Source organism: Diospyros lotus, chromosome 5 (assembly GCF_014633365.1).
Source record: "Diospyros lotus cultivar Yz01 chromosome 5, ASM1463336v1, whole genome shotgun sequence".
In the NCBI taxonomy this organism is placed as follows: domain Eukaryota; kingdom Viridiplantae; phylum Streptophyta; class Magnoliopsida; order Ericales; family Ebenaceae; genus Diospyros; species Diospyros lotus.
The window spans coordinates 39,948,408-39,972,503 of NC_068342.1; the positions used below are offsets into that span (position 1 = coordinate 39,948,408).

The window sequence follows — 24,096 nt, forward strand, 5'->3', positions numbered from 1 at the left end:
TTTGAATCTCGAGTCATGCGAGTAGTAAAGCGCTGTTAGAACGACTTTTTGAATTCCCGCTGACATCAGCATCACTGAGGCAGACTTCAAGTCTTAAAAACAACGCCCCCATAGCTCAGACCCAAGTTTGGACATCAGTCAATCCACCACATGTCAGCACGGATGTCTGTAACATCCCGCATCGAGCAATAGGAATGACCGGATCAACTTACCCTGATAGGCCTACGCGAACTTCCCAGGGGGGTCACCCATCCTTGGATTACACCAGGTCAAACACGCTTAACTTGGGAGTTCTTTGCCAACATTCAGTGTAAAAGGTATCCAACTGGTGTTGTTTCCTTCCTTATTTATCCTCGATATATAATATTCTTCTTTGGGCTCTCAGGGTACTACATTCTCCCCCACTTGAGCACATGATGTCCTAGTCATGAGACCTTACAATTGGTCCCATATCTTCTCCCCTTTGGAGGCTACCATCCTAGAAGCCTACCAGGAGCCGCTCCTTGATCAGGCCTCTCACCTCGGCGCCACTCCCCGCCCTCATTGGACCGCCTTCTCCAAGGGTCGGCTTTGATACCACCTGTAACATCCCGCATCGAGTGATAGAAAGGACCGGAACAACTTACCCTGATGAGCCTACGCGAACTTCCCAGGGGGATCACCCATCTTTGGATTACCCCAGGTCAAGCACGCTTAACTTGGGAGTTCTTTGCCAACATTCAGCCCAAAAGGTATCCAGTTAGTGTTATTTTCTTCCTTACTTATCCTTGACATATACTATTCTTCTTTGGGCTCTCAGGGTACTACAATGTCGATATCGGACATATCCAAAGCCTCAACTCAGCCATTTATCCCGGTTGGGTCCAAACGACTTAGCTACAAACCTCGACTAAGTAGCAAATTCGTCCATCTTCATCTTTTTTTTTAGCTCGGATGCTCATTTCGCAACCAATCGACCTAGGGGGTTGTGGACTATACTGGCCCAATCTCGACCTTCGGCCCATGACCCAATCTTGACCTTCGGCCCTTGGCCCAACCTTGGGTCTGCGCTAGCCTGCAACAACATCATTATCATCGCATGTGGGATACTCTCGCACTCACTCAAGATCTCATCCTTATTAATGACAGATCACATCCTTATTAATAGTGGATCTCATCTACATTAATGAGGGTCTCATCAATATCATGCCACCTTCAGGGAGCCCCGTCAATGTCGGATATCCAGTCCTATCACCCTGTAACGCTTAATGCAAGCATGCATGTAGAAGAACTTTTCACTACAAGAAAAACACTATTTAGAGGCAGAATTAGCGACCGAAAAAAATTCGCCACTAATTAGTGATGGGCCAGCAACAGAGTTGTTATTACAAAAATTTAGCTATAGATTAGTGAATAAAAGACCCGTCACTAAATAATTTTAGGGAATTTAATTTAAATATGAAATTTTAATTTAGCGATAAATTTTTCGTTTCTAAAAGAAATTAAATTAATTAAATTTTTTAGCGACGACAAAAATTGATAGCTAAAAATAAAAATTAGTGAACAAATATTTTAGCGACGGAAGATATCCATTGCTAACATTAAAATTTAATTTTAATTTTTTTAGTGACGAATTAATTCCGTCTCTAAAAGATTTGAAAAAAATATAAATTACTATTAAAATATTTTAGCAACGGAATAATTTTGTTGCTAAATTTAATTATTTAATTTCAATTTTTTAAGCGACAGAAGATTCCGTCGCTAAAAATGAAAACTTAAAAATTAAATAAATCTCCTTTTAGCAACAAAATTGTTCCGCTACTAAAATAAATTAATATAAAAATCTCTTAGCAATAAAATAAAAAATTTAAAAATGAAATTATAAATTTTAGCGCGATAATACAAATAATTTTTAATAACAAAAATTTAACTAAATTTGAATTTTTTTAGCAGCAGAATAATTTCATCGCTAAAATAAAAGAATATTTGAATTAAAATTAAAATCTTTTAGCTATGGAATAAAATTAAATCTATTTCAAACAGCGACGGGCAGATGCCAATTGCTAATTCTGTTTAGTTTTAAAAAAAAATTAAATTAAATAAATTATAGATAATATATACACAAAAAAATAATATTTATACTGAATGATAAATATAAAAAATATATATAAATAATAAAAAAACCCTGAATTTCATACATTGTACTGAATATTGCAAGTTTCATGTAATTCTATGAAACTCACTCTGTGTAACTCACCTATGCATTTATCATAGTAAACTAATATGCTAAAAAACTTGAATGTCCTATTTGATTGGTGGATAAAATAGTGACGACACTAAAGAATATTGTTTCACACTTATATTATAATTATTTTATATTTAGTGTGTAAATGAGAAGATATTACTTAGATTAAGTGATAAGCGATCAAACTTCTCATTTCCTAAAAGACATAAATATATTTGAATATGTTATATTTAAAATTATTTAGCGACGGAATTCTTTTGTCGCTAAAATTAAAAAAATTAAAATTAAAATTATAAGTTTTAGTGGCTGAATTATTCCGTTGCTAAAATGTTAAACTCATAAAATATTTAAATTAAATTTAAAATTTCATTTGACAATAAAATTTTTCATATTTAAATGTAGAATATTTCATCGTTAAGTTGCAAAATTAATAAAAAAAATAAAATTACAAATTAAAATTAATATAGGGACTAAATTTTTCGCCGCTAATATAATAATTTGTAAAACTTCCATTTGAATTAGCAACGGAATACCCCATTTGCATTCAAATACAAGACAAACAAAGAACCTCATATTCAAATATAAGGCAAAAATAAAATATATATATATATTTATATATACGGATATAAGACACAAAGAAAAAAACATATCTAGAGCGACGGATATAAGACAAATATAGCATTTTTTATTTATTATTTTTTTTGTTTAGTATATTATTTATATATGAATTAATTCTTCTATTTGAATAAGATCTCAATTTCAACAACGGTTTTATTAGATATCTTATAACTAGAATCTCTTTTTTTTCGATCTAGTTCTTCCACCACGCTAAACATATCTGGGGCATCTTCCCATCGCTAAACCCCCCCTGGGCGTGCGTGCTCTGCATTTTCTGTCTCCCAATTTCCACTCTCTATTTCCCTATTAGTGGCTGAATTATTTTTTTCTAGAGTCTTCATTTGGAAGATACGAGCATCACAAAAATTTATAAGGTATTTTCTTTTTTTTTTTCTCTGTGCATTATATTTTTAATATTTTGTTATTTTAACTTTTACATACATCTTTGAATATTTTTTAGATGAAAAATATCTATGTTATTCATATTTATTGCATGTATTTTATTATTTATTTTATATTTATATAGTTGCATATTATGTATATATTATTGTGTATTGTGTTTATATTATTGATGATTTAAACAAGATGAAAACTATTAGAAATAAAAAATTATTATGTCAACTTTTTTAATGAAATATTAATTATACATAAAAAAATAAAATGAATATACAATTTATTTGTAAAATTTTTTTAAGTAATTATCTATTAAATATATTATAATAATGTTAAATAGCAAGCTTAATATTTGTATTTTAATTAGTTCTCATTTGTATTTTAAAATAAGAAGTATAAATATAATGTTATAAATATTATTGTCGAGTTAGTTATTTAGTAAACACAATTTTAAAATTAGAACTACAAATATATTACTACAAGAAAAATACTATTTTTAATTTTTGTTATTTTATATATTTATATGAATTTTAAATTTTTTTATCTTTAAATTAATAATTATATAAATAAAATTTTAATTTCTATTCAACTAATTAAAATAAATCGTTAATTATCATAAATTTTATTTATATATGTAACGCCCCGTTTTCTCGGGCGCGTTCTAAATTGGGACAATTCCAGGACAATAAATTTAAACCACATCATTCCTCATATCCGTCCCAGAGTTTCCCTACATTAATCTCGATAGAGAATCATTATACACATCAAATGCGGAAGCAAAGATCGAAACCTGATATCTTAACATTAATCATAAATTATTAGATCTTTAACATTCCTCAATACGTTCAGAATCTAAAGTAGTAGCACTTAATTATAGGGGCTACGTAACATACATTTCATTCTTCATGCACCATGTTAAGTGCCATTTCGTGCCTCATTTATCCTCAAATCTGCTACAATCTCCACTTGGAACGTTTGAATATTCTAAGGGCAAAAACTCAAATTAGATGATGAACCATCTAAGTAAGGATATATAATATTACATCTTGTGTGTATGCAATGTCTTTCATCGTAAGTGTCAACTGCACCCCTCATGCTACCTACCATTTTTGCGGCCAGCTCTTTCGAAGCCGGGGTGTATAGGTGCACCCTTGGTAAAGTAGCAGTGCCAGTTCGTATTCCATACGGCCTCAATGCTAGTGATCAATGATATTTACGTGTATTTATGCATTTCATAGTCATGTCATGTATGCAGTCTACGTGATGGATACATATCAGAGTATGTCAATATGATGAAAACATTTTCCATAAAACTAACTTTAATTGTGGAGTATCACTTACCTTCTTAAGCTTATCAGGCTACCTCAATATCCGTGTCTTGCCTCTTGCATTGCCTCAATTTTCGTGCCAACCTCAAAATTCGCACAAGTCACTTCAACTTAAGCCTCAAAGCATCCTAATCACCATAATTATTTAAATAAACATTAAAACCTATTTTTCCATAATTTCTGACATTTTCTATCATTTTTTCTCTATTTCTTCCTATTTTTTCCTCAATAAATCCAAATTAAATATTTCTAAAATATTTTCTCAAATATTTTACTATGACAATTTATAAAATAATATTCCTGAATTTTTGAAAGTTTTTAGGAAATTTTACTTACCTTGACTCAGCCTCTCCGGCTTTCTCGGTATGCGTGCCATATCCTCAAAATGTGTATCCGAACTATTTTTTCGCCCAAAATTTTTGAAAATATTATTGAAACATAATTTCCTATTTTTCAAAATTTTTCTAAGATTTTTCAATATTTTTTCTCATTTCATTTTTCCTTTTTCCCTTTTCTTTTCTTTTCTCTCATTCTTCTTCCTCCCGCCTCCCCTGCTCTTGCAACTCCCTTCTTTTTTTTTTCTTTTTTTTTTTTATTTCTTTCTTCCTTCTTTTTCTTCTCTTTTTCTTCTTCTTCTTCCTCTTTCTTCTTGCGCGAACAGCCTTGCGCGCTGCCATGGCTGAAACCAGCCAACCCAAGCCGCCTTCGTCCGCCCTTGTTGCCACTATTTGAGCCTCCGGTCACCTCCGCACTGCCCGCCATCGCCGCGCTGCGCCGCTCGGGCCTACTTGCTTGTCACTGAATTGCCATGGCCGCAGCCATGGCTACTCCAACAGCAGCTTCGCAGCTGCCATGGCTGCGCCTCCACCTCCCTTCCAGCTCTCTCTCTCTCTCTCCCTTGCTTCTCTCAGATTACCCAGCCCAAGCTCTCTCTCCCTTGCATCTCTCGGCCCTCGCTCTCTCTCTCGGCTACGGCTTTTATTTCCATTACTTATCTTCCTCTTTTCTCTTCTCCTTCTATTTATAGGCGATCCTCTGCCTCTCCTCATTGGCTGGCCGTCCCACATTGTGTCTGAGACACTCCATTTTCCATAACTCTTGCAGGTCGTGGAGATTGCATGCAATGGCTTCCAAAATTTGCAGAGGCGGCCATTGCGTGTAAATCCTTCTAACATTTGCAGGAAATGGCATGAAGTATGGAGATGGCTGGCTGCCATCACTCAGGTGCACACATAGCACGTCTGCATACATATATATATATAGTACACCACATTAATTAATCAATCTCCCTATCATACTTATGCCATAATTCTTGCAGATTGCCCTCAATTTTTGTAGCAAATTGCTTGCAAATCTTAGTCATGAAAATCTCACAGAGAATGGCCATTCACGCACACACAGCAACACCCATATATATACTATATATATATATATTATATTTTACATTTAATATATATAAAAATTACATATTAATTCTAAATTTTAGCTTAAATTCATTAGAATAATTCTCTAATTACCATAATATTCTCAAACACTGAATTAATTTACATTTCGATACAGAAAACACAAAATTAATAACTTTCAAGTTACTCAATATAGACGATTTTGTCCTAGTATCCTCACCGGGCTATCGATTCATCCCAAAACCACTGAAGGGTTGCTCATTACGCAAAACCAGAGCCCTTATAGGGTTCCGTTGATTTTTCGGGAGCCTCCTACAATGATTCGGTTTTACAGCCTAAATGACAGCTGTATTTTAGCTGTACCAAAAACTGTTCCCAATTCGATTTCTTTCGATACCATAAATCTTATCTCGGAACGCTCGTCGAGACCATATAATTTTCTTTAGACAATTTCACTCTGAGACATTCCCTGCAGTCGATTCGGTACTTATAACTATTATCAAATCAATTTTTCGGTATTCTAAACTTATTAAAATTACGTGATAACCTTATCTAAACATGGAGTATTACAATATATATATAAATTTATTTGTAAATAAATATAAAATATAAAAAAAATTATATTGAATAAATATACTAGTTTATATTTAAATGTTTGTTTATATAATTTATATTTTAATATATATTAATTATTTACCTTAAAAATTTTATTTCTATTATTTATTTATTAAAAATATTATTTATTTAATATATTAAAAATAAATAATATATTTATTTTATTTATTGTTTTTTTTAAAAAATATTTTTTTATAAATTTATATTTAAATTTATTTATTTTTATTAAAAAATAAATATTTTTTTTATTTTTTTAGTTAGCGACGGGAAGGGAGTCGTCGCTAATTCAGCGATGGATATAATCTCCATCGCTGATTTCGTTGTTAAAAATATTCATCGTTAAATTTCAGAGACGCTATTTTTAGCGACAGATTTTGATATTTTAGTGATGAAATTTTTCTTTGCTAAAACGTTTATTTTTTGTAGTGTCTCATCTTATATAAATCAGTTATACCAAGAGCTCATGTATGTTATTTTTTAACCTATTGATACTCTGTTAATTTACTCTGTTAGTCATTTGAACGTCAGAGTATTTATATGTGTCAGTCATCCCTCAGAGTCTATTCCCGACCCTTACACCCCACATCCAACCATGTTTTTGGCCAAAAAAGAACAATAACTAACCACGGAGTCATTTCTATTTTTCTTAGTGAAAATCTTCATACAGGTATTCAATCTTTTGTCACACTTTTTCATTTTAACTTTCTCATTTTTGTCACAAATAATTTATTATTCAATATAAACAACAACAATAATAATAAACTGCCTAAAATTTTAAGAGTTTAAAATTATATAACCCAGCTAACAGCAACACTCGTGGGGTATGGGGCGCCCCGCCGGGGGTGGTTGGAAATAATGGAAGGTATCATCACCAAACAGCAATCCTATGGTGTCGTCTGACAAACAGAGATAGAGACCTTATACCATTAATTATTTTAATGACCTTTTTTTAATTTTTTAATACATATAATTCAAAGAATAGTCAAATAAAATACGTCCCGAGTCGTAAAATCACTAGCACCACCTCGTCGCAAGCCATCACAAGAAAATTTATAGTCGAAATTCTTTTTATCCGATATTAATTTTATTAGTATCCGACAATACTAATAAAAAAAATATTGTTGGATAAAAAATATTAAATAAAATGGATACTCAATGGAGAGCAATTAAGGAGGAATAAAGAAACTAACCAATCTCATAAGTGATTCCATATAAAGAAGAACAGCCCGGGCCTCCGGAGAGCCAAAACATCAGAGGGTCCTCTAGAGGATTGCCTTCCGACTCAATGAAGTAACAGAATAACTCCGAATCCTCAACACTTATGTATCTGCATATATATAGTGAGCAGATTGAAAGTGATTTATGAGTTCATAGTGATCAATTATCTTCTTAATTTTAGATTAACTTTAACGTCACTAATAACATTATAAACTCCACATGAGAGAGAGGCGGACGCATGGCTACCCAGTTTGGAGGTGAAAGGGGAGCTCGCCGTCGTAACCAGGTAAGTACTTGACTGACTGGCCGGCGGAGCTGGCCGGTTGGGAGGAGAAAAGCAGAAGCGCCGCCGCAAGAATTGCCAAGAGAAGGAGAAGCCGGCCGGAGCTGCACGGCGTTGCGGTCGCCACCTGCATTTTCCAAGCTCGTCGACGATCTCAGCTGCTTCTCGTTCTGTTAACGCAGAGATATAGGGTGATGGATGGCTTCTACGTTTTGAAGCATCACAGATCGCGTTAACGCAGAGATGTATTTGAAGGATCAGAGGCCGTGTTTGGGTGGGTGGGACAGAGCAAAGCAAAGTTAGTTGAGGATTTTCAGATATATGGGTGGCATCCTATCCTATCCTATCGTACAGTATAACATGTTAAAGTAAGATAGTCGCAATAATTGGTTAGGTGACAATTTTCCCCCTCCAAAATTTATATTAAATTAAAGATAGTGATTTAATTATTAATTTTACTTTAATAATTATATTATTATAATCTTAAAAATGTGATATCCTAATAAATTTATAAAAAATATTTAATGTAATCATCAAATACTTGAGTTTTTTAATATTAATTAATATTTAAGATATCAAATTTCAAGACTATAGAAGAAATTAAAAGTCATATTTTTAAAATTTTGTTATTATTAAAAAAACTCATGTATTGAAAAACTCATACTTCCTCGTTTTAATTTATATTTATAAATTTTATAAATAAATATAATATAATAAATAGAAAATAACGAATGTCAATGAATATATTATAAATTTTATAATATTTATTTATAAATAAATATAATATAATAAATAAAAAATTTATAAGTATTTTGCAAAGTGACCATCAATAGTGAATTGTTTTTCCTCCAAAACTTACATCAAATCAAAGATTATTAATTAATTATTAATTTAACTTTAATAATTATAAGAAAATCATTTATTATATTATTATAGTAATGTGATATTTTAATAAATTCATAAAAAAATATTTAAGGTAGTCAAATGCATGAATTTTTCACTAATAATTAATTTTTAAAATATTATATTTTCAAAACTATGGAAGAAATCAAAATCCATATTTTTAATATTTTGTTATTATTGTAGAAATTAAATTTCAATAGTATAAATTAGAAATCCTATCTTTCTCATTAATATATTAAAGTATGATGGTCTGCCAAAGTATTTTGTCAAGTGGCAATCAATGGTGATCTGTTTTCCCTCCAAAACTTGTATTAAATTAAATGTAGTGATTAATTAATTATTAAAGTAAAATCATTTATTATATTATATTTATTTATAAATATATTAGTATTGAAAAATTTGTGCATTAGTCTTAAAAATGTAATATATCTTAATTAGCATTGATAAACCTACTAGAAACCTATGCATTGCATGGTAGTAATCCCGCTAGGACTTGCATAGTTAAATAAATCAGTAACTATGCATTAATTTCTTTCATAATATTGAAATATTAACTATTTTTCTCCATTTTCAAGACTAATGCATGAATTTTTCAATACTAATTAAGATTTAAGATATTATATTTTCAAGACTAATGCATGAAATTTTTTAATACTAATTAAGATTTAAAATATCACATTTTCAAGACTATGAAAGAAAATTAATACATAGTGAAAGAAAAATAAGTCAAAATCCATATTTTCAAAGTTTTGTTATCATTGCATAAATTAAAATTCAAGATAAGAAATTAAAATTTTCAATAGAATTTTTAGTTAGCATTAGAAAACCCATACTTTCTCACGTTTAGGAGTTTTAATTTATATTTATATTTATAAGTCAAAATTCATTTTCTTAAAGTGTTGTTATCATTGCATAAATTAAACTTCAAGATGAGAAATTAAAATTTTCAATAGAATTTTTAGTTAGCATTGGAAAACCCATACTTCTTCATATTTAGGAGTTTTAATTTATATTTATATTTATATTTATAAGTCAAAATCTATATTTTTAAAATTTTGTTATCATTGTAGAAATTAAATTTCAATTTTAAAAATTAAAAATTTCAAGAGAATTTCTAATTATTTTGAAATACCCATGCTTCCCACATTTATAAGTTTTAATTTATATTATATTTATAATTTTTAATTAAATATACAATATAATAAATAGTTTTACTTCGATAATTAATTAATCATTACCTTTAATTTAATGCAAGACTAATACATGAGTTTTTCAATACTAATTAAGATTTAAGATATCATATTTTCAAGACTAAAGCATTAGTTTTTTTTATATTAATTAGGATTTAAGATATCACATTTTTAAGACTATGGAAGAAAATTAATGCATAGTGAAAGAAAAATAACTCAAAACCCATATTTTAAAAGTTTTGTTATTATAGCAGAAATTAAATTTCAAGAGCATAAATTAAAATTTTCAAGAGAATTTTTAATTAGCATTGGAAAACTCATTCATTTGAAAAATCCACATTTCCTTACATTTAGGAGTTTTAAATTATATTTATAATTTATAAATAAATATATAATATAATAAATGCTTTTATTTTAATACCATCGAACATTTTAATTTTAATAGTTCCAATGCCAACAATTTTACAAAAAAAAAAAAAAAAAATTATTGCCCATCAACACATCACCAGAATTCAGAGTTTTATATGTTGAAAAACAATCCTTATTAGGAGACATATGAAACATACATGTTGCGTTGAGGATCCAACTGGGTTTAGTAACCACCATAAGTTTCCTATCAGTGCTGTTATTTTCAACAACATTGGTTTCTCCTGAAGTTTTTGATTGTTTTCCTTTCTGATAAGTTTCATATCTCTTAAGTTTGTTCTGCAACTTATAACACTCTTTCTTTATGTGTTCTTTCTTTTTATAGTAATTAAAAACTTTTTATTTATTTCTGGACTTGGATATACTTTTCCCTCTACCACCAGAATTTATATCATGTGTTCTTCTTCTAATCAACAGACCCTCTCCTTGATTCTCAGAAGTCCCCAATAATTGCTTATCAATTTTTTCTTTCGAAAATAAAGTATCATAAACTTTATCTAGAGTGAGAGTATCCCGACTATAGAGTATGGTGTCTCTAAAAGTCGAATATGAGGCTGACAGAGAACATAACAAAATTAGAGTCAAATCCTCATCATCATATTTAACCTTCATTCTTTCCAAATAAAAAAAAATTCTTTAAAAACTGTTAGATGACTCTCAATAGACGTACCTTCAGTCATTTGATGAGAATATAATCTTTGCTTCACATTCAACTTACTGATTTAGCTCTTCGTCATACATAGCTATTTCAGTTTCAACCATAGAGCGACAACGATTTTTTCTTTCAAAACATCCTGCAAAATTTGATTCAATAGATGTAAAGATCTTACGATCCTTACATTATTTTTCTTCAATGCTCCATGATTGTGGCATTTTTTCAAAGCCCAAAAGTGCATCATCTAAATCCATCTGTCCCAAAATTACACGTATCTTAACCTGCCATAGCGAAAATCTGATATTCTAGTCCAACAGAGGAATATCATAATTTAATGAAGCTATTAAATATAGCCAAATAATATCAAATAATATCAAATAATTTCAATAATAAACCCAATTGAAAAACGGATTAAAAATACCAAATCTGGCCAAATTTGGGCAAAAAAAAAAAAAGATATATATATAACAGTTATGTCCATGTCGAATAACAATTATGTTGCTTAACACTGATGTGATAATAAATCACTGGGGGTGGGAGTGGGGACAAATTAGGTCCCAATGATTTGTTGCCAAGACGTCATCTGTAATACCCTAGAATTTCGTGAATAAAATAATTAATTTCTATACCTAAAGTGATCAAATTAGCATTTTCTTAAATCCTTGGAGTTAAAATATTATGGGATAATCATACCATATTATATGCATAATATACAGTATATAATATATATAAAAATATATATATATATATAGCAACAGATTGTTGTAATGGCCGGCAAGGCCTGGTGGTGAGGCCGATGGCCTGCCAAAGCTGAACGAGGTAGGCTTAGCACTAGGCCATCAGAGGCCCTAGGCATAGGGGACACGAAGCATTGCTAGAGATGGCCAAGAAATCGGTTGAAGAAGACGTGTCAACTAGTCGACCCATCGCTGAAAAATCAAGGGCGATTCAGCTGGTAGGATGGTTTTCAAGAATTGTTAGGGCAAATTAGGGTTTCCATTGGCTGAGGTAAGGCTTGAGGGTCAAGGATCGACCATTAATTGGTCGGAGAAGGGGTGGAACCCCCTATTAATAGGCAGTTTCGGCCGAAGGGATAGGGCATTCGAAAATCAAAGTTTGGGGGAGAAATTGGAGAGAAAGGATAAGGGGATTTATTCCCCACTACGCAATGAGCATTTCTAGAAAGTTTGAGGGTTGTTAAAGCACGGGAAGGCGGGATTCGAAGCTCGCTAGAGTTTTGCAGAAGTCGTCGAAGCCAAAGTTAAATCTGTCAATTCAAGGTATGTTTCGTCGATTTTCTGGTTTAATCTGATCCTAGGGTGGTTAGATTGTCCTAAAGTAGCTAGGAAGGTCAAGAAATTGAGTTTTGGGGAAGAAATCGGTGGTCGACTGGTGAGAAAGAAGTTGAGGAAGACGAAGCGTGTACCCTGCACGGGGGCGTGCGGGGGCATGCAAGGTCGGGAAAAAGAAAAAGAAAAGAAGAAAATATATATGTGATAAATGATAATAAATAGAAAAATAAATAAATAAATAAGAAAAAATAATAATACTTCAATTTTTGTGTAGGGGGTCATTAGAGTCCGAAAATCTGGGTCAATTCAACGCCCGGAGTTTAGTTAAGCCGAAATTGAGGTTGAGGGTTATTTTTCAAAATAATATGCAAATGCTTTGTTTCACATATTGTCGTCATGTGATATGATGCCTCATAGATATAGAAATGCATTCATATGATGTATTGTGATGTATATGTACATTAAAATTTTGGCATGCATTGCATGGAAACGATGATATCACTAATCTATCGCGAATGTTTAAAGCACATCCCACCCTTTGAAGTAGGGTCGCATAAATGATAATTAGCATGTAAGGAAAATTATGTATATTGCACTTGGCATGTCATGCATAAAATTTTATTAAATGAAACCTCACTTAGATGATTCAACATCTAATTGGACCCTATTCCTAGAATATTCAAACGTTCCAGATGACGATTGTAGCAAAAGCAAGCATGGAAGAAGCATGTAATGGCACTTAGCAAGAGTTCATGTTGCATTGGCTATATATATGTTTATGCAGTCTATGTATTTAAGTTCTGTTATTTTGAATTCTGAACGTTTTGAAGGATGATGTAGAACCTTATTTATAATTAATGTTAAGTTAAGTTAAGGTTCAATTCTTGTGTTCCACTATCAATTAAGTACCTAGCCTAACTTATATGATGTATGAATCCCATGCTAGCTGGGTAAATGGAAATTTTGGGAGTATGTGTTATAAGTTGAGATTGTTTTTTTAAAAGGATATATAGCCCAGAATTTCCTAAGTTACAACACGCCTAGAATAGTGGGGGTGTTATAGTTGGTATCAGAGCCAACTTACATTGATTGGAAACTTAGGACAATTAAGGGAACCTTGAATTTATAAGTTAGATTATAATTGGAATTTAGGGATATGAATTTGAATAATTATGGCGATTTACAAAATTAGGGTTATAGTAATCTAGAATTTGATATGGAGGGTACTAACTAGAACTTTTGGGTGACAGAATGGCGGGAAATCTCATGAAGTAAATTTTGGTGATGCATTGGACCCACCAACTAAATATGAGGGAGCAGCCTATAGAGGAAAATTTCCTCGAGGACAGAGGAAATACTTAAGGATATACCGCCCAGAATCGATAAGAGGGAACACCCCGGGACGCACATGTCTTAAAAGAATGAGGTATCCATAGCGAGCATATTAAGATAAGATTTTTAGTGTCGAGAAGAGTCAAATCAAGAACTGATTTCAGTACAACTTCGAACCAGCTTAGAAAACCAAATCGTCGTAAGAGAGTCCCAGAAAAGGCAATGAGCCCCAAAGAAATGTAAAACTTTGCAGGAGAAATAACCCTAGAGAAGACTCGGGGTAAAGCAAAGAAATTCGCTATCAAATGCAAGTTCGCATAAGTTTCGGGCCAAAGCGTAATTTTGGAAAATTCCTAAGGGGGGTCAAACGACATTTTCTCTGAGACTTTGGGGGTTAAACGAGAAGTTTAGAACATGAGGGCCTCAACGAAAGTTTTGGAAAACTTAAGAACTTTGTGGAAAGGGTCGAAATGGCATTTCAAGAATTTAAAAGGTGAAAGTGCAATTTCTGGAAAAAGCTTGGCAGCCATGGCCGACCAAGCTTTCGGCCACCTACTCCATCATTGCTTTCAGCCATGAGAAATTAGAGGTAAAGGTCTAAGGGACCTCAGAGCTTGGACTAGAGCGATCTATGGCCGATAAAAATGATCAAAATGGATAAAATTCGACCGAAAATGGCCAAAAATTTCCCCACTGTAAATCGATTTTGGGGCTATTCTTTTAGTAGGTTTGGACAAATCCAAGGCACCGAAAATCCTTAGTGGTCTTGGATGAAGCGACATTTGGTCATTTAGTGGTTCAATTTTGGTTATAAATAGGGGTTGGAGTGGCCAAAAATTTCAAAGAATTGAAGCTAAAATCGAAGGCATTTTAGGAAGAATTGAGAGCTAAGGATAGATGGCTTTTGATCCTTGAGAGAAGTAGAGCATTTCTGGAAAGTTTGGTGAGCAAAGGTGTAGAAACGATAGAGATCCAAAGCCCCGTTGGAACCCTAGGCGGACGCCTTGGCCGAACCTTCGAGCCCCCGGTTGGACACCTTCTCGTGCTATTTTCGAGCCATTTCAGATACCATTTGGATCGACTAAGCCTATAGTTTGTCGAGGTGTAAAAATCCCAACTTTCCGATGTACCGATGCCGGAGAAGATGATCGGCGCGTGAAGCTCACGCGCCAGTCTCACTCTCATTTTCACGCGAAAGCACGTGGGGCCTTAGTATTTTTTAATTTTTTTAAAAAAATTCTTAGAAAATTATTTTAAAATTTTTTGTGTAAGAATATTTGAAAAATTATTGATATAGGTATTTATTTTGAAATGCTAGAGAAGAAAATTGGAGAAAAATAAAGAAAAAGGCAAGAAAATTATGGGAAAATAGGTGTTGATGATTATTTAAATAAATATCTTGGATGGGGTGCTTTCAGACTTGAGGTGAAGTAGTTTGTGCTATCTCCGAGATTTGACTCGAAAATTGAGGTGGTGCTGGCTTTTCTAGATATTCCGAAACTTTGTGAAAGGTAAGTGATACTACTCAACTGGATTTAGTTTATGAAAATGACTTGTAAGCGTTTTGTTATCATGTTGTCATGTCATGGTATGTTTTTGCATAACATAGATTGCATTTACATTTCCTGATGATGATATATGCATATGAGCACGATAAGATTCACGATCATATGTTGCATAGGTTTTGGGATTAGGGACTGGCGTCGTTGCTTTGCCAAGGGTGCACTCATACACCTCGGTCTGGCAAGAAGACTGTGAAAATGGCGAGTAACAGTTGGATGCAATCAACCCAAATAGGAGAATAAGGATGATATGTGCATTACATTCATACACATGCATTAAATGATGTACTCTTACTTAGATTATTCAACATCTAATGTGGGTCTTGCCCTTGGAATATTTAAACGTTCCAGATGGGGTTTACAGCGAAGGCACAAAAATGGAATGAGATGTAACTACTCATGGCATTGCGGGTGAAAATAAAGTATTTATGCATTTAGTTTTATATGAGGTGTAATACTCGGGAATGATTTAAGGCTATAGATGGTATTTGATAAAGGATATAAGTGGAATTATCGAAATAATAAGGCTATAGGGTACACTAACACAGCTTTGGACTACCAAATTAGTCAGAGGGAGTACCTCAGACCCTAGATAACCAAGGAAAATGGTATAGTATCGACGAGTGATTCAAATTATGATTTTTAGTAATGAAAGAAATTGGATCGGGAATAGTTTTCGGTACAACTGTCAACCGGGCTGGAAAAATCGAATCGATGTAGGGATCATCCGAAAAGTCAATGGAGAGCGTTAATGACTAATATTTTATGTATAGAACAACCCTTAAGTGATTTCGGGCTGAATCGAATGGATTTAAGGTCAAATCGACTAGCCAGCCTAAATGTAATTTTCTAATTTTTCTCAAGGGAGGTTAAAACGGTAATTTTTTAAAAGTTTCAAGGATAAAATGAATAGTACAAGACTTGAGGGTCTTAGTGGTATTGTTAGAATGTTCAGGGGCCCAAGGAAAGGGCAAAAATGCCATTGAAAAAAATCAAGAGGTCAAAATGCAATTTAGGAAAAATTAGCAATGTGAACGCAAAGGAAAACGACTATCGCAAATCCTTTCACATGGAGGCCGATCTCGGTAATGGGAAGACCGGGGAGGAGCTGGGGGAGGTCGTATACGGCCAAGGGATGCTTGGTGGCCGAGGATTGGCCGTGAAGTGATCGAATTTTTAGTATAAATAAAGGCCGAGGGTTTCGACTTTTGGAGCACAAATCAACTGTGTTTTTGGATGTTTTTGAGAGACTGAATAAGGGGATTTTGATCCTTACATCAAGGAGAAGAGATTGGGAGTATTTTGAAGCATTTTGGTGTGAGTTTGAGGGTTATTCGAAGTTGGCTGAGAGTTGGAAGCGGTCCACCTCGCCAGACCTGCAACTGGCCGTTTGGTGGCTTTTCCAGTGTTGGTTTGGTCTGAAAGTTGCACCATTGAGATCGATTATACAAGGGCTTTAAGAGGGTACTACTTTCGTGGCCATCAGAGCAATTGCCGGCGATCGAATTTTTGGAGAAGACGGTGGCGCGTGCAGCCACGCACTAGCCTTCACTGTCATACACGCGCCGAGCGCGTGAGGGTGCGTAAGCAAGGGCTTTTTGGTAATTTTAATTCCAAAATTTTTATTTAATTATTTGAGGATTTATTATGTTGAAATATTTGGAAAATTAGTTGAGGAAATAATTATTTTGGAATTATCGAGGTGAAAATTGGGAGAAAATAGAGGAAATTATGAAAAAATTGAGGAAAATGGATTTTAATGCTTTCTTAATTAAATATGGTGTTTAGGAAGTGTCGTGTCTCGAGGTTGAGTATAAATTCAAAGGTTAGTGATTTGGCACACAAATTGAGGCTGTGCATGAGGATTGAGGCGATCCGAATACGTTCGAGGTGAGTGGTCTAACTCTAGTTTTATCCTTGTTTTGGAAATGTCTTGGTGTGAGTGTGGTGAGTTCAGGTGAGCGGTCTTACCAGAACTCGGGATGCTATGCTTATGCGTTTTATTCATGTATATATGACATTATTTGCATATTGATCGTGTGGTACATTGCATCAACTGTTTTTACTTGCAAAAGAGTCGGTGCATGGCGTGTGATTTTCATATCATCGAGGTATTATTTTTCGTGTCGTTGTTGGGTCCGTATGGGACAGGATGGGGTCTTCTTGAGAATGAGACAAGGTTAATCCAGGTGAACGAGTGACACGGTAGGGCACTCGAGGATTAAGTATGTCACGGCAAGGTCAACCCCAATGGTGTGCGGAATGGATTTTCCACGGGAGGTTGAGTATGTCAGGGAGATTTCTCAAGTTAGACGTATTTGCATGTTGACGTTTTGTCTGTATAGGCCATGCCCGTATGTCTTTCATGCATTATGTAAACTGTTTCATGACATCACTTAGATATTTTGTCATCTAACCTGGGTTATGCCCCTGGAACGTTCAATGTTCTAGCCAAGGACTGCTACGAGGGCAAGGACATGGCCAGTTGAAGGGCAATGGTGCTTAGATTGACAGTCGTTGTAACCTTTTGGAGTTTTAGTATGTATTTCAGCTTGTGTACGAATAGTTGTACGATAACATTGTTATCATTTGGTTATCTGTGTTATGGAAATACTATGTAAGAACCACGGTGTTTGATGTTAATGTATCCATTGCGATGTATTATGTCTCATTTAGTTTAAGATTACTTATCTTGTTAGTTAAACAGGCAAGACTGGGGTTCTCGGGGTTTGTATCTGCATGTGAAGATTATTCTTATCACACCGCGCGTGTTGAACTTGGAGGAAAAAAAGAAATCTCGAGAATTGCCTTATAGTAACGCGCCCGTGCGAGGTGGGGTGTTACACGAGGATCCTATTATGTATCAGTCAGTTATGTTGTGTTTTCAAATCATGTTGAAAAACTTATGTCATGTTTCAAGTTATGTTGAAGGACTTATGTTTTGGTGACAAATAATCTTGTATTATTGATTATGTTTGAATCGATCATGTAATATTAATGGGGTTCGAGGTAATTTTATATGAAAACTTAGGAAAGATTATTAGGAACCTATGAACTCGAGATTTAGAAGAACCTTGAGATCTGAATAATTGTTGAAATGCCAGAATGATAGGAGATTACCTCGAGTAGTTTTGGGTGATTCATATGAACAGTCGTTGGGTCGACAGTGAACTGGTGGTAGAAGACATCTTCGACCACCTAAATGTCCTCGAGGATATCTTAAGGGACATACCGCCCAGCAATTACGCGCGACCAAGCCTTATACATGCCCAAATGGAATTCCTGATCAATCACTTGGAAGGTGATTGAAGAGCCTTAGCTGAAGGGATTTGCCACGAAGGAAATCATGTGTCCTTATACCTCTTCTGTCAGCAACTCTGTGATGACGTCGCCCTCATTTACGAGAAGGCTATAATAGAATATGAAGATTCAGATGGGGAATGGGACGTCGATAAGGTAACCCTGGCCAACGAGATGGGCATCGACAACTTCAACTTTGATGATGAGGAGGAAGAGGCAACTGTACTCGATGATCCTGATGGACTAGAAGTTGAGTCTGGAGACGAGGCAAAATACGACGATACTTGGATTTGGAAACTCGCCAGTTCATAGAAGAAGCCTCAGGCGATTTTTATTTAATAGTATGTCGATTGTGTGTTTTGTTGTCTTGTTGCCTTAAGTAATGTTGAATGTCGAAATCAGGAACATGAAGAACTGAATTTTTTTAGAAATTTCCATGGAATGAGATATTGTCTTTCTTTTCAGATGGTAAACACTCAGCGAGCAATACAACCTATGATATCAAATTACCAAAGAGGTACTAAAGGACGTACCAATGGCATACCTGAGGGTAGCTTAAGTCAAGAGGAGGAGAGAACAAATGGAAACCATTTGGATCAAATCGAGAGAATTGCGGGAAGCATGGCGGGGGTCATGTAAGGGATACAAACCCAAGGTAGATGTCTATCTTGCATATTGAACCTATATCGTCGACAAAATCCACTCATTTTTCGAGGAAAACTGGGAGCCAATCCCAATGAGGGGGAGTTCTAGATCGAATAGACTGAGAAATTGCTCGACCACCTCCACTGTGGAAAGGATAAGAAGGTGAACTGTGCGACTTTTATGCTGCAAGGCGAAGCCGAATGATGGTGGAAGGGAGTGAAGAGGGCTATGGTCGCCCCAGCACCAGCAGATACACCTTACGTCTACTGGGAGCAATTTAAGGAGCTATTCAATGACAAATATTTTCCGCTTAGCTTGAGGATGGCAAAGGAAAATGAGTTCATGGATCTGAAGCAAGAAGGAGACATGAACGTGGCTCAATACTAGGACATTTTTTCTCGACTGATCAAATACATGTCAATATATGAGTCGGATGAGAGAATAAAGGCGCAAAAGTTTCTGGGAGGGCTAAAGATAAGGGTTCAGAAGGCCCTCAGCAATACAAGTACGGAGTCTTATGCTGAGGTGGTACAGCAAACAATGGCTGCCGAGGCTAATTGGGATCAAATTAACTCCATCCAGGAATCAAGACAGTAAGCCTCTAAGAGTAAGCCAAGTACCGGGAAAATGTTGGAGCCTAAAAAACCCCAATTCAAAATACGGTAGACAACACATCGGAAGGCCTTGCAAGCAAGGAATGAGCAGCTGCTACAACTGTGGGGACAAAGGACACTTCAAATGAGAATGTCCAAAGAGAGGAACAATTTGTTTCAACTGTCACCAGTCGGGGCATTTGTCAAGGGATTGCCCAAAACTAAGACCGTCGGGGCAATTTCAGCAGCATTGAATTCGAGAGCTCAGTAAGGGAGAGTGTTCAACTTGACATGACAGGACATGGCTGAGGACCCGTCCGTCATTCAGGGTACCATGTTTACCTCTGGTTTCCCTATGCATGTTTTGATAGAGTTAGGAGCAAGTCATTCCTTTATTTCACATGCATTATTCGAAGTATTAGGGGAAGAATAAAAAAATCTGAATTGTCGTATGATAGTTGCAACCCCTATGGGGAAGTCTCTAGAAACCTCGTCAGGATATAAAAATAAGAGAATCCAGATAGAGAAAATTGAGTTTTTGGTAGATTTAATCCTCCTTAAATTTCAAGTTTTCGATATAATTCTAGGAATGGATTTTCTAGCCAAGTACGATGCCACCTTGGATTGCAAGACCAAGGTAGTTAGTCTCAAGAATGAAAACTCGATTATTAAATTTCAGGGACAAGGTGTAATAAATGAAAAGAAATGGGTCTCAACCCTAAAGGTAGAAAAAATGTTACGAAATGGAGCTTTCGGGTATTTGTCACACATTCAAGGAAATATAGAAGGTCCTGTAGAACTAAGAAATGTGTTAATTGTCAAGGAATTTGAAGATGTGTTTCTTGAGGAATTACTAGGATTGCCCCCACAGCGAAGATCCAACTTCAAGAATTGTTAAATAAAGGGTTCATTAAACCCAGTATGTCACCTTGGGGAGCGCCGATCCTTTTTGTCGAGAAGAAAGATGGAAGTTTAAGGATGTGCATAGATTATCGGCAGTTGAATAAGGTAACCATCAAGAATAAATACCCACTCTCGAGAATTGAGGAATTGTTTGACTAGTTGCAATGTGTGAAAGTCTTTTCAAAGATTGACCTGAGATCAAGGTATTATCAATTGATGATCAAAGCTGATGATGTACTCAAGACAGCTTTTCGATCTTGGTATGGTCATTACGAGTTCCTAGTCATGCCATTTGGATTGACCAACATCCCAACAGAATTCATGGACATGATGAACCGAGTTTTTAAGCCACATTTGGACAAATTCGTAATAGTGTTCATGGACGATATTTTGGTTTACTCATCTTCTGAAGTAGAACATGAAAACCACTTGAGGATTGTACTACAAATGTTGAGGGAACACAAGTTGTATGGTAAGTTTACCAAGTGTGAATTTTGGCTAAGTCAAGTGGCTTTCTTAGGGCATGTCATATCAGCTGAAGGAATATCCGTTGACCCAGCAAAGGTATCGATAGTAAAAGAATGGAGCCAGCCCAGCACCATTACCAAAATCAAGAGTTTCCTAGGGCTAGCCGGGTATTATATAAAGTTCATAGAAGGGTTCTAAAAGATAGCCTCACCCCTTACGAAACTAACTCTAAAAGGCGTGAAGTTTGAATAGAACGAGCAATGTAAAAGGAGTTTTCAGACGCTTAAAGAAAGACTCACAACCACTCCAGTTTTAGCCATTCCAAATGGGTCTAGAGGTTATAAGGTATACACTGACACCACAAAGAATGGATTGGGATGCGTGTTAATGCAGCACAAAAAAGTAATTGCCTATGGATCTCAGCAATTGAAAAGGCATGAACAAAACTACTCGACCTACTACTTAAAATTAGTGGCGGTAGTGTTTTCCTTGAAAGTTTGGAGACATTACTTATACGACGAGAAATTTGAAATATTCACCGATCATAAGAGTCTACAGTATGTATTCTCCCAAAAAGATCTTAACATGAGGCAATGTCGATGGATGGAATTCCTAAAGGATTATGATTGTGCCATTCAGTATCATCCCAATAAAGCTAACATAGTGGTCGATGCCTTAAGTAGAAAGGAACCAGTGTGTATGGCTAGAATGATGGTGTCCAAATGGGAGTTAGTTGAAGCTTTTAGTCTGATGACAGTGGGAGTTGCCCCGAAAGGAAATTCAACCTACATAACCAGTTTCTCCGCCTAGTCAAAAATGATAAAGCAAATAAAATTATGGGTTGACGAGTAAGGTTAAGTAAAGACCTCAAAATTTGAATTAAAATAGGGCATACTCTGATTTTAGGGAAGAATATATGTACCACGAATGAAGGAACTAAGAGAAGAAATTTTGAAAGAAGCCCATCGATCCACCCAGGAAGTACTAAGATGTACAGAGACTTAAAAACTATGTATTGGTGGCCTGGAATGAAGAAGAACATTACAAGACACGTTGGGCTGTGTGATATATGTCAGAGGGTAAAAATCGAGCATCAAAGACTAGGCGAAAGTTTACAATCATTAGAAATTTCGAAATGGAAATGGGAGTACATCACCATGGATTTCGTGACAGGTTTATCGAGAAGCCCTAAGGGAAATGATGTCATATGGGTGATTGTAGACAGACTAATGAAGTCTGCTCATTTTTTTGCTATGAAGGTAAGTCAACCTATAAATGAGCTGGTCCAATAATACGTCAATGAAATTGTTAGACTTCATAGCGTACTAGTAAGCATTGTCTCGGACCATGATCCGAGGTTCACCTCAAGGTTTTGGGATAGTCTGCAAAAGTGTTTAGGCACTCAGCTTAGGCTAAGTACGACCTATCATCCCCAAACTGATGGTCAATCAGAAATGACCATTCAGACCTTAGAAGATATGTTGAGAGCACGTGCTTTAGATTTTTTCGGAAGTTGGGAAGAACACCTACCGTTAATGGAGTTCACCTATAATAATAACCATCATAATAGTATTGGTATGGCTCCCTATGAAGCGTTATATGGATGCAAGTGTAGATCCCCAATATGTTAGACTGAAGTTGGAGAACGACAAGTATTAGGTCCCGAGATAGTTTAGGTAACCATCGACAAGATAAAGACCATACAAGACAGAATCAGAGAGGCTCAAAGTTGTCAAAAGTCTTATGCTAATGTAAGATGAAGAGACTTATAATTTCAAGTCAGCGAAAAAGCGTACTTAAAGTTATCCCCTCTAAGGATGACAACTCAGAGCCACAAGAAAGGTAAGTTAAGTCCCAGATATATTGGACCATATGACATCATAGAAAGAATTGTGCCGGAGGCTTATCTACCCGCTTTTCCCATGACCTTATCCAATCTACACGATGTGTTCCACGTGTCACAGCTCCGGAATCATGAGCTAGATCTATCTCAAGTAATGCCAACAGAAGTCGCCAAAGTACAAGAAAATCTTTCTTTTCTCGAGAGACCAGTCAAAATTTTGGATCAAAGATATCAACTTCTGAGGAACAAGTCAATTTCACTAGTTCAAGTGTTGTGGAGGAATCTAGTGAGCGAGGAATTAACATGGGAACAAGAAGCAGATATGAGAAGTAACTTTTCATTTTTGTTTGAAGAATCAGTAGGTAGAATGGGTGTAGAATGAGCAAATTTCAAGGACGAAATTTTTGTAAAGAGGGGAGAATGTAATGTCCCGAAACAAAAAATGAATAAATATATAATTATTTCATAGCATATTTGATGGTGATAATGGAATCTAGGAGACAGTTTAAGGGTACTGAATAGCCAAATCAATAGGAGGGAACACCCTGGGATGCACATGACTTAAAAGAATGAGATATCCATAGCAAGCATATTAAGACAAGATTTTTAGTGTCAAGAAGAGTCAAATCAAGAACTGATTTCGGTACAACTTCGGACTAGCTTAGAAAATCGAACCATCGTAAGGGAGTCCCAGAAAAGGCAACAGGGCCCCGAATAAATGTAAAACTTTGCATGAGAAATGACCCTGGAGAAGACTCAAGGTAAAGCAAAGAAATTCGCTATCAAATGCAAGTTCGCATAAGTTTCGAGCCAAAGCATAATTTTGGAAAATTCCTGAGGGGGTCGAAAAGACATTTTTTATGAGACTTTGGGGGTCAAATGAGAAGTTTAGAACATGAAGG

At 34.9% G+C, this 24,096-nt stretch overlaps 1 protein-coding gene across 2 annotated transcripts in view; it reads right to left on the minus strand.

Moving 5' to 3' along the window:
* Window positions 1-24,096, minus strand: part of LOC127802831 (serine carboxypeptidase-like 18) — a 63,436-nt gene that overhangs the window by 19,540 nt on the left and 19,800 nt on the right. Inside the window, exons 1-2 of one of the 2 annotated variants that reach the window (XM_052338877.1) lie at window positions 8,046-8,389; window positions 7,772-7,908 (exon numbers count right to left, since the gene is read on the minus strand). In XM_052338877.1, the coding sequence (XP_052194837.1) occupies window positions 7,772-7,908; window positions 8,046-8,215 (307 nt within the window). In that variant the 5' untranslated portion in view covers window positions 8,216-8,389. Of the gene's footprint in view, window positions 1-7,771; window positions 7,909-8,045; window positions 8,390-24,096 lie in introns of those variants that run through there. The other variant, XM_052338879.1, reaches the window with a different exon arrangement.